The following is a 12,964-nucleotide window of genomic DNA, read 5'->3' as shown; positions in this document are numbered from 1 at the left end:
CAACAACAGAAAAAGTAAAATGTGTAGGAGGAAGCCAAATTGTGTGCAGACCCACGTGGCCAGGAGGCCAGTGAGGAGAGAGACGAGCAGGTGCAGGTGGAGAGGAGTTGGGTACACCTCAGAGGTGGTGGGATGGAAGGAAGGCGCAGGTAGATGGGGAAGAGAGGTGGGGGACTCCTCAAATCTAGGAGCCAATCGTCTGAATTGGGAACCAGGGAGAATGTCAGTTTGGAGATGATGCTGAAAAGAAAGTCATGAGGGTGTGCACCTCATCCCGTCCCGGTGCCTCACCTCCTGCAGCCGGCTCTTGGCATGTTCTCAGGAACATGCTGTCCACTTCTGGGCTCAGACTTGCATGGGGCGCCCAAACGACAGACACTGACTTTCAACAAGCTTCCTTTCCACCCTTGCCACAGAGAAACCCACAGAGGGGGGCGTGCCAAGACCAAAACAGATCCCGCTGCAGAATGGGTTCCCAACTGACCCCTCCCAAAGGCAAGAGTGTATTGAGATGCTCTACCAAAGGGTGGCGGGCGGGGTGGGGGGCACTGTTTTTTCAGCCCGTGTGAAGTTAACGAAGGGCCTCCGGATTTTACAGAGAGATGCAAACGGTGTTTTGAATAAAAATCCTTTTGTTATTGTTTTTTTCACAGGGCTGTAGCTGTGGCCAGGAAGAAATCCGCCCCCTCCGAAGGTTGTTTTTGTGACCGTTCTTTGGAGCATTGTTCTAAAAATGGGAAATTACATACTGCGGTGCCAAAGGAAACAAACACCTGCAGTTAAAGGAATACCTTCCACGAGGTGGCTTTTAGAGCCTGGGCCAGCTCTGGACCCAGGGCTGCCTCACACAATCTTTCTGACGGGTTTCTTCGCTTCTAAGGGGATCGGGTGTGGCTTACGTGTATGACCAGAGCGGGCTTTGGCTCCGGTGTTGGTCCTTCCCTTACTCACTCAATAAATATCTATCAAGCATCTGTCCTGGGTGAGCCTTGATGGATTTCACTGTTCCCTACCCCGGCATGGCTAAACTCACTGGGAGAGTTGGCTACAGGCAGGCGACTTTCTGTCACTGATTTTCAGGTGGGTGTCTGACTTCTGTCCCCAAATGAAGAGAAGCCAGGGAAATCCTCAGACCATTCTCTTTCCGCTCCTTTCTTTCTCCCTCTTTCTTCCTTCCCTCTCACCCTCTTTTATCTTCTTTATTCGTCTACAAAAATAAAATGGCCGTTCCCAACATGTCAGTCATCACATTTCTTTAAGCCACAGGATTTCTCAGTTTCCAGGGGACAGTCTGAAATTCTTGTTGTCTACGGTGTTAGACATCAAAAGAGCCTTTTTTTTGACTATCTGGTTAATATTTAACATTGAGCAACATTGATAAAATGGCAAAATAATCAGGTCTTGAAATTTATTGATGGTGAAATGCACACATGTCAGATGGATTGGTGGTTTCAAAGAATCCAGTTTCATCAGCTGATCTCATCTGGATAAGAAATGAGAAAGACAGAGATTGCAATAGGAAATAATGAGTTTCTTACTTTTTGGAATGTGGTGACTTGGGTTAGAATTTCCTACCCATGAAGCACATGCCTTCCTCCAGTGGGCTGGCCAGAGAGTGGTGGCACATCTTTGGGAGTCAAGGTTACCTCTCTGGGACTACTTGGCTATTGATGTGGTCCTGCCTGGATTATCCACTAGAGGCTAGAAAGTCGGAGCCTGCTGTGTATGACGGATGGGATGCATGATGCAGATTCACATTTGAGTGATTTGTTTGCCTTTTGCTTACTTGGATTTTCCAAATTTTCTTCACTGAGTGGCAAGAGAACAAAAATTTGGATCGTGCCTCCATGGGGCTCACGTTCTAGAGAGGGATGCAGATGCCAGCAAATGTGCTGCAGTGACATAAGTGCATGCCAAAGCCCAGATCAGGTGTGATGGGTGGTAGAGATAGCCCCGGTCCTAGGGCATGAGGGGCGGGGTGAGAAAGTCCAGGAGCCGAGTCTTGAAGGAGTCTGAAAGTTTGCCAGACTTAGCAGATGATAATACAAGCCGCCTGGTTAAATTTGAATTTTAGAGAAATAATGAATCAGATTTTTAGTATAGATATGTCCCAAACATTGCATAGGGTACGGAGGATGGAGCTTGGGTCTTCAGGTGACTTTGGAAAGGTGAGGCACTTTAGTCTGCAGGGGTGGGAACGGCATGGGTTTGTTGCCTGTTTCAGAGATGAGTGTGTGTGCCTCTCGGTAATGCAGGGGAGTGTCACCTGAGGAAGGAGGCCTGCCTGCCAGGAAGATGGTCTGTTCTGGGCTGGTGGCATCAGGAGATTGGCCCTTTGCTCTCCCTTCTGCCCCTTTCCCCCAGGGCTGGCGGGAGACAGAAGAGAAGTAGGTCCTGGTTGTCCCTACTCAGCCCTGTGTGAGTCTGCCTTGTGGCTTTCTGGCTTCAGGACCTGCCTGAGGGACACAGTGAGAATGGTCTCATCTCCCAGAGAGGGCTGCACACTGACTGAGCCTCCAGACTGAGAGCTGTAACCAGAAGCACGCTGGTTGATTAATCAGAGGCTGGTGGACCAGACGGTACCCTCTGCTGCAAACCAGCGTCAGGAAGGTGGAGAGGTGAGCATAGACTTAGAACCCGTTGCTGGTCCTCCGTGGCTCTTTCTCCCTGCTCAGGAGCCCTGTGCCTCCCTCGCCCTGCTGACCATCCCCTCCTTGGCACAGAACGTTGGGTTAGAGCTCCACATCCAACATGACACTCACATTCTAGTCCTGCCCCCAGATGACTCTGTGGTCACCTTGGTGGGGTGTAGGGCGTGGCTGCATTCTTTTCTCCTAGTTGGAGACACTCTCTTGGTGCGTCCCCATAGCTGCCTCACCCCATCCACTGTGCATTTACCTGTCTAACTTGGAGGGCGACCTATTCCCAAGTCTTGTCCACTGTTGCACCCCCAGCGCAGGTTGGGGAAGCAGCAGGATTTGAAGCCAGAGCACCAGGCAGGGCCAGGCTTCCAGGAGGACCTCCCGGACCAGGCAAGGAGCCTGGGTTTTATCCTGTAGGAGATGGTTAGCAGGGAAGGATTTTAAGCAAAAGCATGACATTGTTTGATTCCTGGCAACCCAGGGAAGAGTATTGTAGAAGAGGGCAAGACTGAGACCTTAGAGACCACTAAGAAGGCAGGGTAATTGTCTCCCAAAGACACCCATGACCTTTGCCAGAACCTGTGACTACGTTAGGTTACATGACAAAGGAAAATGAAGGCTGCAGATGGAATTAAGGTTGCTTATCAGCTGATGCGGAGGTGGGGAGATCATCCTGGATTCTGAGGTGGGCCCAGTGCAATCTTGAGGATCCTTATATATGCAAGAGGGAAGCAGAAGAGGAGGCCGGAGTCAGAGTAGAGGCTGCACTGGGGACTATGAAGATGGGAGAGGGGACCACAAGCCAAGGAATGAGAGTGGCCTCTACAAACTACAAAAGAGGAAAACAGATTCTCCCTTAGAGCCTCCAGAGGGAACACAGCCGTCCAACACTTTGATGTTTTAGTCCCATGAAATCATTTTGGGCTTCCAGATATGGAAACTATTGTGAGTTTTTAAAAAGCCATTAAGTTTGCAGTCATTTGTTACAGCAGCTATATGAAACTAGTTTAGAGGCCATTTGCAATAACCCAGGCCACAGAGGTTTAAGGCCTGGTACTCGGATAGGAATAGAGTGAAGGGGCCACGTTCAAGGTCAACTGAGTAGATGGACTCAGACTGATGGATGCATAAGGTCAGAGGTCAGGAGATCCTGTCTCCTGCCCCAGTGCCCTGAGACCTTGTCCTCATCTCATCTCTCCTGGGGAGCCCCAGACCCACATCTCCATCCTGAACCAGGGCTGAGGGAGTAGCTACTTCTGTACCAAGGCCGTAAGAGGGAATTCTAGAGGATGCTCTGTAACTACATGCCTCACAGTCTCACAGGATGTGTGGGTGCTGCAGGCACGTGACTTTGGATATTTTAGGACTTAACTAGACTTTTGTCAGAGGCTAGGAATCCATTCACTTGATGGGGGACACGTCTGAGTTCCAAATCCCTGGTTGATCCATTCTGACACTGGCAACCATGCGTGCTGAACAGAATCTATTTCCAGATTTACTTATTTTTTGCACGTACTATAGTTTTACAATTTTAGTTTGCTCATGGAAATATATTGGGTGGCTAACTCCTAATGATTCATGGTCACATTGTCCCCCTACCCGGTGCCGGTTGCTGAGTTCTGTAGGTGCTTGGGAGGAACCTTCCCTAATTACAAGTTTCAGAATGCATTGTTTGTGTGGCCGCATCAGCTCAATCAAGGTTTTCTCAACTCTCTGAAGCCATTCTGAGCAGTAATCAGCCTGTGGAGAAGGACGACCCACACATCCCCTGGCATTTGCAAACAGCACGTTTGCATTGGCCATAAACTAGACATAATTTTATCCACATCATCTTGATAAAGTGGATAAGGGCTGGTTTTGCTTCCTCTTCCTGCCTCGTGAGTCATTTATAGATTTTTTCTGCCAGGCTAACCTCCACTGGTCCCCAGGTCGAGGGTGTAAAACTGCATCTTTCCTACTGATAATCTGTTTAGGCTACACCTTGACATAGTGAGGGCAAGACCTCGTTTTGCCACCGGATGGCAATGTCTGAAAATGCCGACTCTTTAGCTTTCTTCGAGAGCAAATAAATGTTCATTTGGTTGCAGGGTGTGGGAGTCACATATATTTCAGAGAAAGGGTTTGCCCAGACTCACAGTCTAGTTGACAATGATATCAAGAAACATGGTCCTCCCCCTGGGCTCCTCAGAGGTGTGAATGCTAAGAGTCATAGAGTGCTAAAAATAATACTTCTTGTTTTTAATTTTTTTGCTCTGTTGAGATACATAGAAAGATTTTTTTCAAACTTTACAAAAGTAAACAGTTTGTGTGTCACATTTCTCAAATGCAGGCAGCTAATATCCAACCTGGGCCTCCTTGTGTTTTAGAGTTTGGCATATTCACAGTCAAAACGGTGGATTGTATAATTATGTATTTATAGCGTCTAGGGCCAGGCAAACTTTTTCTCCTCCTCCTCCTTCAAATGTAAAAATCATTCTTAGCTTGAGGTCTGTTCAAAAGTAAGCCACGGTTTTGAAATTTACTACCGTATTTTATTTCAATTTAATTAATTTTTTTTTTTTGCAAGATAGAAATGTATTTCTTCCATGTAAAACAGTCCATAAGCGGGTTGTCCGGGACTGAAATGTCTTCTGCTCTACAGGGCCTCCATTATAGGATTAAAAAAAAAAAAAAGCAGCCATGGCCTGAGCGTGGCCTGCTAGCCAGCGTTTGGGGATTCAGGCTGTAATGTATGCTTAAGCAAATGCAGATGGAAAAGAACCCAGTGAACATCCCCTTCATTGCTCTAATTTCCTTTCTGCTTTCTGACACCGGGCGTCACCCTGAGATGTGCTCTTTCTGGGGCTGTGATCAGTTCATCTCGTGTTGGTTCTGCTCTTTTAACACCCAGCTTACACTTCTGTGTGCTGACAGTTCACATTCTGTGGATCACCTACATCTGCAGCTCCCTACAGACTCGCTGCTGCCATATAATTGGACTTCCTTTTATCCCCCAGATACCGGTTGTATCTGCCCTGGGTAAACATTTCCCCAGCTGTGAATAGATAATTAAAATTCTGAACCTTGTATGGCCTTGGATCCTTATCTGTTTCAACAATACTTACCTCGGTGGATGGCTCATGGGAGGCAAAGGTATGTGAGTTGATGATGTCCTCGGTGCAGAGGAACCCCGGGGCCTCCGCAGCGAGGGGGTGGGACCAAGACCCCACCCTCTGCCAAGAATCTCTTCTGGAATTGCAAATCCCCCGACCTGCTCTGGAATTTTTACAATCACAGGCCCTCCTTTGGGGCAGACAATGAAGGGAGGGGTGCGCTGGTTTACAGTTTGTGTGCCTGGGTGTGGGTGTGTGTGTGTGCACACGTATGTCTTTTGAGGAAGAGTGGACACTTCTCATCAGTGTCACTTTAGTTATTGGCTCAGAAGATTCCGCACCTGGAATCCTACTCTCCGGAGGGCAGGGTTTGGGGCCTGGGCTCTGGAATCTGGATTGTGTGAGGAATAAAGGAGAAATTGCAAAAGAGCCTGCCAGGGAGTAAGCATTCGATAAAAGTAATTATTAGGTTATGGTTTCTGCTTCCAGACTTTAAAAAAGGGGTAGATGGAAGTCAAAGGTCAGCTCCACCAGCGCCCCTTGGTCCTCTCCACCTTCAGGAGCATCTCAGGTCCTAGATTCTGTTGGACTGGCCCTTGGAATTGTCTGGGAGTGGAATTATTACTAATTCCAAAAGTGCTGACCCATCACTGGCAGGGTTCAGTGGGCAGTGACCTTGTTTGTGTGACTGCCACTGTTTTTCCTCAGAACTGTGATTTTAAAAAAACCCTCAAAAATCAAATTAAAGTAGTCACTGTTGATAAAAGATGTCTAGAAAGGAACTGTGTTTCATCGTCCTCCCCAGAGAGAGCCGGGCTGTGGAGAGCAGCAGGGCTCCGAGGCCAAGGCCCGGCCAGCGCGTCCGCTCCAGGACACCTTGGTCGACACTGCCCCCTAGTGGCCGCGGCGGCACCGGCCGCCGAGGGCCGAGAAGGCGCGTCCCCTTGGGAACACATTTCTCTAGGAAAAAACTGGGCGGAAGAGTTTTCTCTTTCCAGCCGCCTCCTTCCATGCCCTAGGCGGATGCCTCTCCATTCCCGCTTCCCCTGTGCACGCCCTTCACTTTCATTCAATTGCTAGGGACAGTGTGGCCCAGTCAGGGACGATCACCATGGGACAAGGGGTATTTTGTTTTGGGGGTATTTATGTTCACATGGGGTGTATCTTTAGGAGGAGTTTTAGTCTTTGCACCTTTTGCTCTAGGGCGAAGTTTTACACCAGTCATCAATACTTTTTGAGCAGCTGATGTGTTTGGCCTGTGCAAAGGCCCTGAGGCGGGTAGGGGCTTGGCTCAAGCCTGAAGGCTGGAGGGGTGGGGTGGGGGGAGGGGGTGGGAGATGAGAGCCAATGCGAGAGTTCAGCGTTTGGAGTTTATGAGAAGGGTGCTGAGGAGCTTGGAAGGGTGTTACTTGGTTGGAGTCTAGGGAGTGGCGGTGGAAGGGGGCTTTTGTTTGATAAAAACGACTTTGGCCCTAGTGTGGAAAGTGGACTGCAGGGAGGCTAGAGTGTGAGCTGGGAGCCAGTTAGGAGACCCCTCCCCCACTCCACCCCCTGCCGGCTTGTGCAGGTGAGGGATGGGTGGTGTGGCCCAAGGTGGACCTGCGACTCAGAGGTAGTTCCCGGTGGTGCTTTGGAGGTAGACTTGTTTGGATGGAGTGTGGTTGCTGGAGGGGGAAGGGCCAGGGATGCTTCCTGGGCTTTGCCAGAGCCGCAGGAGGAAAGAGAGAATTTACTGAGATTAGAAACAGACTAGGGAGGAGGAGTCAGACTTCTGTTGGATGAGAGGACTCTGAGATGTTGGGTGGATGGTAGGATATACAGGAGCAGGTCTGGGCTCTTTTGGTGGCAGGTAATAGAAACTCAGAGGAAAGGTTCTTTAGCAGATTCTGAATTTTCTCCTGGGGTCCAAGGGCAGGGCTCAGTGGGGCCTCAAGAAGGGCAGGGGTGCGGGGAGAAGCCCAGCAGCCTCCCACGGTCTTCTCTGAGCATCTGCCTCTTCTTCCTTCTGTCTGCACCCTGTCTGCAGTGCTCTGTCTGCCTCCCGCAGTCTCCTCTCATCCTTCCCATCTCTGCACACACCCTGAGCCAGGGACTCCTGAGCTGGCCTGACCATGCTGCTTTTGCTCACCTTACTCCCTGTGTTTCTTTTATGCTTTTATCACAGTTTTATCTATCTGTTTGTTTCCTTGTTTATTTAGGGGGAGCTTTCCCCACTAGACTGCCAGCTCCCCGGGAGCAGAGGCCACTGTTTGGTTTCCTCTGCTTTACTTGGGCCCCAGGGCAGTTCTGGCCAGAGCAAGCGCTTCATGCATTTTTGTTGTGTTATGAAATCTGCTCTCGGGTTCCCCGCAGCACCCAGCTCCTCTATGAACACATCAAAAGTGCCAGTAAATACCTAGGGATTAATCTCATGCCTGAAGACTTTTGCACCCAAGAAAAAATAGGGTGGCTGATTATCTTTTTGGATGAAGGTTGGCTGGACAGGGACTCAGGGAATGGCAGGGGAGCAGGGGCAAATCAGAGAGGGACGTTGGGGTCAGTTAGAATAAGAACATCATGGCCAGTGGACGGTAGTAACCAGCTGCTGACCTGTCTGGTCCTGACCCACCCACCCCCGGCCCCTTCTGGGCAGAGATGTCCTTAAAGTAAGGCCGACGGGAGCGGACAGTCTGACTGGTAGGCTTCTGCAGTTTCAGCCTGGAAATAGGGTGGCCTAAGAATGACAACAAATAAAGGATTTAGAGAATGCATAAGCTGAGGGTTTTTGCACTAAGAAATAGTTTGATCAATCATTTCATGCAGCAAATATGAAATGACTGAAAAACAACTTCCTTTCCCTGGGGGCGCCCCTCAGGGTCTGTCGCTCCTCAAAGTCATCCCCAGGGACCCTGATCTCTGTTCCTTCCCCCAGCATTTGTTTCCTAAAATTCTTACAGGAATCTGATCCTTCCATAGGTGGAGGCCATGGTCATGTGCTGGGTGTGATTTTTCGGGACCGTTGCAGGGCCCCCCCCCGGCCTCTAATGGATCCGCACTGTTCTGTCAAAATGCTTGAAGCATCTACCATTTATCTTTGGGAGATGGAACTCTCTGGAAAGCTTCATGTTTGTTTGCAGGCATGTCTGGCTAGCATAATCACGTTAAATATTTCTTTTTCTACCCAGGAGCAGGATCCCAAAGGTCTGGAAGAAACAGAATACTTCATCACTAAATGGGTGGGGATTGAGGGGGCCAGCCTGAGGTCAGCCTGAGGTCAGCTGCCACCCCGTCTAACCTCCCCCACCTTTCCCCGCTAGATCAAGTTTGAGCAAGGCCCTGGGAATATTTCCAGGCCGGCTCTCTGCCTGTGGAAGGGTGTACGTGCTGGAAGCCGGTCTGGCCACCTGTGGACTGGAAGTGAGATGTGTTTCCGTGGCTACTGCCTTTCTTTTTGTTCTAACCTTCCCCTAGATGTGGTGCATCTTCTCAAAACAGCCGTTGAATAAAAAATGAGGCGGGGACACAAAGATGAGATGCTGGTACTTTATTGTTGGGAACCAGGTGGGGCTGGTGGAGGCGGAGTGAAGTAAGTGTCCACGGAGTGGCAGGGGCCTCAGAGGGTGGAGATCTTCAGCTTCTAAATCCTAAGCACACTGTGGGCTTTTTATTATTTTGTCCTAAAACAAACAAACAGAAAACCCAATACAATAGTGAGTGAACGTCACAGCTAGACCAAGAAACTTTAATGTCAGCCAAGAGTTGCAGTAGGTCGGGGAGGAGCTAAGCTTGGATCATTTCTCAGAAGCATCTATAAAAAAGGTAAGATGCAGAAATAAATCTATGAGAAGACTATTATCAAAAAAAAAAAAAAAAGAAGAAGAAAAAAGGTAAGATGGCTGTGTCTGCTCCCCCCAGGGAACATGGACACTGCACCCACTCCCCAAAGTGGGCTGACGCTGAAGCCATGGGACCTGTGGAATCCTCTGCTGGGCAGTGGGTGCAGAGGGTGCTGGGTACCATGAACTTTAATATGCTGTCCTTGGCCTTCTGGGGCAGGGTGTCCACCAGCATCTTCGTCTGGATCCCCGAGTCTTTCTCGTCTTTGGCAAGGTTGAAAGTTTCAAGTGCAGCCTCATAACTGGAAAGTGTGCCCACGAAGAGGTTTTTAATGACCTCTATAAGGCCTGAACAGACCTCTGTAGAAGCTGGAGCACAGAAAAGAGAGCACACATGTATCCAGGCCCTTTTCTAAGCTGGCCAGCTCCCTACTTGGGTTTGGCCCAGATGCACACAGCTGGGCTTGTCAGCAGGAGAAAGTGGCCCTTTCATAGATGGCGTCAAATGTGAGATCAGGTGGCGATCCAAGCAGTTGGCTCCTTGGCACTGTGGGGAAGCCTTCTGGGTTGCGGCCAGCCTGTTGTGGCTTGCCTGAGCCTCCCTGTGCTTCCTGGGTTGGGGTGGGGCAGGTGCTGTGTGCACTGATAATAGAAGCTGCTGATCTGATTTTCTGTGCAGGGTTGGGGCTGGGAAGAGGTCCACTGAGGGTTTTGGCTCCGACCGGAATTCTGCCTCTTACTGATGGTTAGATGGTCTGAGCCACTCATCAGTGGGGCCCGTGGTGAAGTCAGGCTCTGGCATGAAGAGGCACTTGTACCAGCCAAGCACAAGCCTTCACGCCTGGCCCGGAAGAGGCATCCACCGTGAGCGCTGGGCCCTGTGGGCTGGCCCGCAGACACACCTCTGTGTCTCTTCCTGGCCCCACTGTGATCTCTCCCTACAGAGCGCTCCCTGGGTCTTGCTCCCTTTTCTGGTCCCTTTCCCTTCGAATGAGGGGACAGTCATCATCTCCTAATCTCTGCTAGCCCCATCTTCTCCCTGAATTTCAAATCCCCATCCTTGAATTCTCTGCCTTTGTGCAAACTCAGCTTCCCTGCCTGGACTCCATGGCCCCAGCCGAAGTGGCCACCCCAAGTCAGACCCTCTCCAGAACTTAGATCCCTGCTTTGTAACTTACTCGGTCATCAGGCAAGTTACTTTATCTTTCTGGGGCTGAGTGTTCTCATCTGTAAAAGGGGGATAACATCCCTACTTTGTAGGGTTGTTTTCAGAATCAGAATACTTGAAAGGGGTTCAGTACAGCGGTTGGCACACTGTAAGTGCTAAATAAATGTTAGATCTCATCATTGGTGTTTCTATCTGTGCTCACACAAACATGCAGACACATCCCAGACCCACCTCCTACCATGCGTCCTTCCCGGCTTGCTGAGCCGTCTCTCTCTGTACCTGGCACTGAGATCTTCTAATGATAGTACATTTCAGTCCAAATGACGTTATTTCCCCTTTAAAACAGACATCTCTGCACAGTTGTTCCCACCGCCTCTTGGTCTTGGTTTTCTAACTCCCCTGACACCCTCCAAGGTCATAAAACTTTTCTCCATAGTTGTTAGGAAACTTTCACATATGTTTAAAAATTGTTGTTTATTACAAGGAGTAGAAGAGGCTGATACAGAGTTAAAAACAGTTAGGTAACCCAGTTCCCAAAAGATCAGGGGGGCTTCTAGAAGGGTGTGAGCCCCATCCAGCTTCCCCTCTTCCTTCTCTCTCTCATTCCTTTCCTTTTAGTGACAGCTGCAGCTCTTCAGAGGCTCCCAACCCTTTTTGCAGAGGATAAAAATGTTTAGAAATCTCCGCTCTGGGTTGGCAGTTTCCCAAGGGAACAATCCCTTTCTAGAATATTTCTTTCTGTCCAGAATGGGAGACCCTGCCTTGGGTTGGGTTTCTTTTGGAGCCACGAGGCTCTGCAGCTCCTTCCAGCCCCTTCGGCTGCCAGAGTGGCGTGCTGACCCCAAACCCGGAGGCGGCACCCAGATCTCTTGGCATCTCGAGGTCGGTCCAAGACTGGGCTTTGAGGAGCTCGTTACTGCTGTTCTGCTGGTCCTGTAACCCCCGCATCTCTGTGGGCTTTCCTCCATCCCCACCCCTTCCAGTCTGTTCCATTCCCTGGGATTCTGAGGTTGCTGGGTACAGATGACGGGGTCCTTTTCAGTTTGCTCAGGGCTCTCCCTAAGTTCCCAGGATGGGCTTGGTCACCAGACCCAGCTTCCCGCCTGGGCGTCAGTGTCCCCGGGCTCTCCCAGAGGCTGCACAGAGGGCATGGACAGCGGCCCCCTGTCCTGAGCAGCGCTGGGTGCCAGAGAGAGCTCCATGGGGCAGAGGGCCCCGGGGCACTCACCAGGGCTGCAGAAGAGAGTCAGAATGACCAGGGCGAGGGTAACAGTGAGCTTCATGGTAGCAGGAGGTGGTGAGCGAGCTCTGGCCCTGTCTCTGGCCCCGGGGGTCCTGTGGGAGACCCGCTCATCAGGGTGCCTTCTTATGCTCTCCCGGACAGGGGAGGGCAGTGTGTGGGCTCCTTTTCTGGAACCACACTATTTACTTGGGCATCAGCTCAGTGGGAAAAGTAAACATTCTCCTTTCTCAACCCACTGAAACCGAGCTTACACAATGTGCTGCTGGGGAGAGGGGACCCCAGAGTCTTGTGTGGAGGCAGCAAGAGTTCCTGAGTCAGTGTCTGGAGACCTGACTGCCAAGCTACTCTTTGAACTTGAGCACAGGGCAGCCCAGATCGACAGAAGCAATTGTAGAGCCCACCTGGACCATTGCCCCGGGAGAAACTGAGGCCTGAGGCCCCACACCAGTGGCAGAAACAAGACTAGGACTTGGGCTACCCACTGGGCTCTGCTCCCAGGAAGTGTCTGGACCTAAAGCCTCAAGGGTCTTGTGGTCAGACTTGGGGGAGACCCTGGACTGAAGCACATGGGCAGACAGGGGACTTCTCCAGGTGCCCAGGAGACACCCATGCCCCAGGCTGGCCTGGAGGACCCACTGCTGCTGCTGGATCTGGAGTCTTGCCCTCCTGACAGCAAATCCACTGGCATTTCAGGCAGTGGATTATCGCACTTGACCTCAATGGCCTCGGCCCTCTTGCCGTTTCTTTCTTGAACTGTTCTCTCTCCTGCGCTCCCACGGGTCAGCGCTTCCCTGTTTCTCTCCCTAGCCATCCTTCTTGTTCTTCAGATGTTGATTCTTCACTGACTGAGCTTACGTGTCGCTGATTCCAAGCTGTGGCCGTGGCCCCTTCTCGCCTGCTGGCACCATGTCAGTGGCCGCCTGCTTCCTTCCCCTATGCCTGTGCCTTAGAACCCAGGCCTGGCTGGGTCAAAGTCACCTCCTACACGGCCTCCCGCCTCCTGG

At 50.7% G+C, this 12,964-nt stretch overlaps 2 protein-coding genes across 5 annotated transcripts in view; one reads left to right on the top strand and one right to left on the bottom strand.

Moving 5' to 3' along the window:
- The window catches only part of AHNAK (AHNAK nucleoprotein), a 90,303-nt gene extending 81,343 nt beyond the window's left edge, over positions 1–8,960 (top strand). For 2 of the 3 annotated variants that reach the window (XM_072970109.1, XM_015248372.3), the window contains one exon: positions 654–974. In XM_072970109.1, coding sequence (XP_072826210.1) covers positions 654–783 — 130 coding nt within the window. In that variant the 3' untranslated portion in view covers positions 784–974. Of the gene's footprint in view, positions 1–653; positions 975–8,898 lie in introns of those variants that run through there. The other variant, XM_072970111.1, reaches the window with a different exon arrangement.
- A 295-nt stretch (positions 8,961–9,255) lies between these two features.
- SCGB1A1 (secretoglobin family 1A member 1) lies at positions 9,256–12,082 on the bottom strand. Of its 2 annotated transcripts, none has more exons than XM_072970857.1 (3): positions 11,946–12,082; positions 9,685–9,918; positions 9,256–9,390 (listed from the first exon to the last, which is right to left on the bottom strand). In XM_072970857.1, the coding sequence occupies exons 1-3, from the start codon at positions 11,998–12,000 to the stop codon at positions 9,344–9,346; spliced, it is 336 nt and encodes a 111-aa protein (XP_072826958.1). In that variant the 5' UTR covers positions 12,001–12,082; the 3' UTR covers positions 9,256–9,343. The 2 variants fall into 2 exon arrangements, with proteins under 2 accessions (XP_072826958.1, XP_015103854.1); XM_015248368.3 differs by having other exon boundaries at positions 9,731–9,918.
- Between the last annotated feature and the right edge of the window lie 882 nt (positions 12,083–12,964).

Source organism: Vicugna pacos, chromosome 10 (assembly GCF_048564905.1).
Source record: "Vicugna pacos chromosome 10, VicPac4, whole genome shotgun sequence".
NCBI lineage: Eukaryota > Metazoa > Chordata > Mammalia > Artiodactyla > Camelidae > Vicugna > Vicugna pacos.
This window is presented reverse-complemented; position numbering and strand designations above follow the sequence as displayed.

What these genes read in the sequence shown, in the direction of transcription:
- SCGB1A1 (XM_072970857.1), bottom strand. Translation starts at nt 12,000, where the DNA reads ATGAAGCTCACTGTTACCCTCGCCCTGGTCATTCTGACTCTCTTCTGC. An exon ending in GACTCTCTTCTGCAGCCCTG is followed by an intron (nt 9,919 to 11,945) that starts GTGAGTGCCCCG and finishes TCTGTGCTCCAG; the next exon opens with CTTCTACAGAGGTCTGTTCA. An exon ending in CCCAGCAGAGGATTCCACAG is followed by an intron (nt 9,391 to 9,684) that starts GTCCCATGGCTT and finishes TGTTTGTTTTAG; the next exon opens with GACAAAATAATAAAAAGCCC.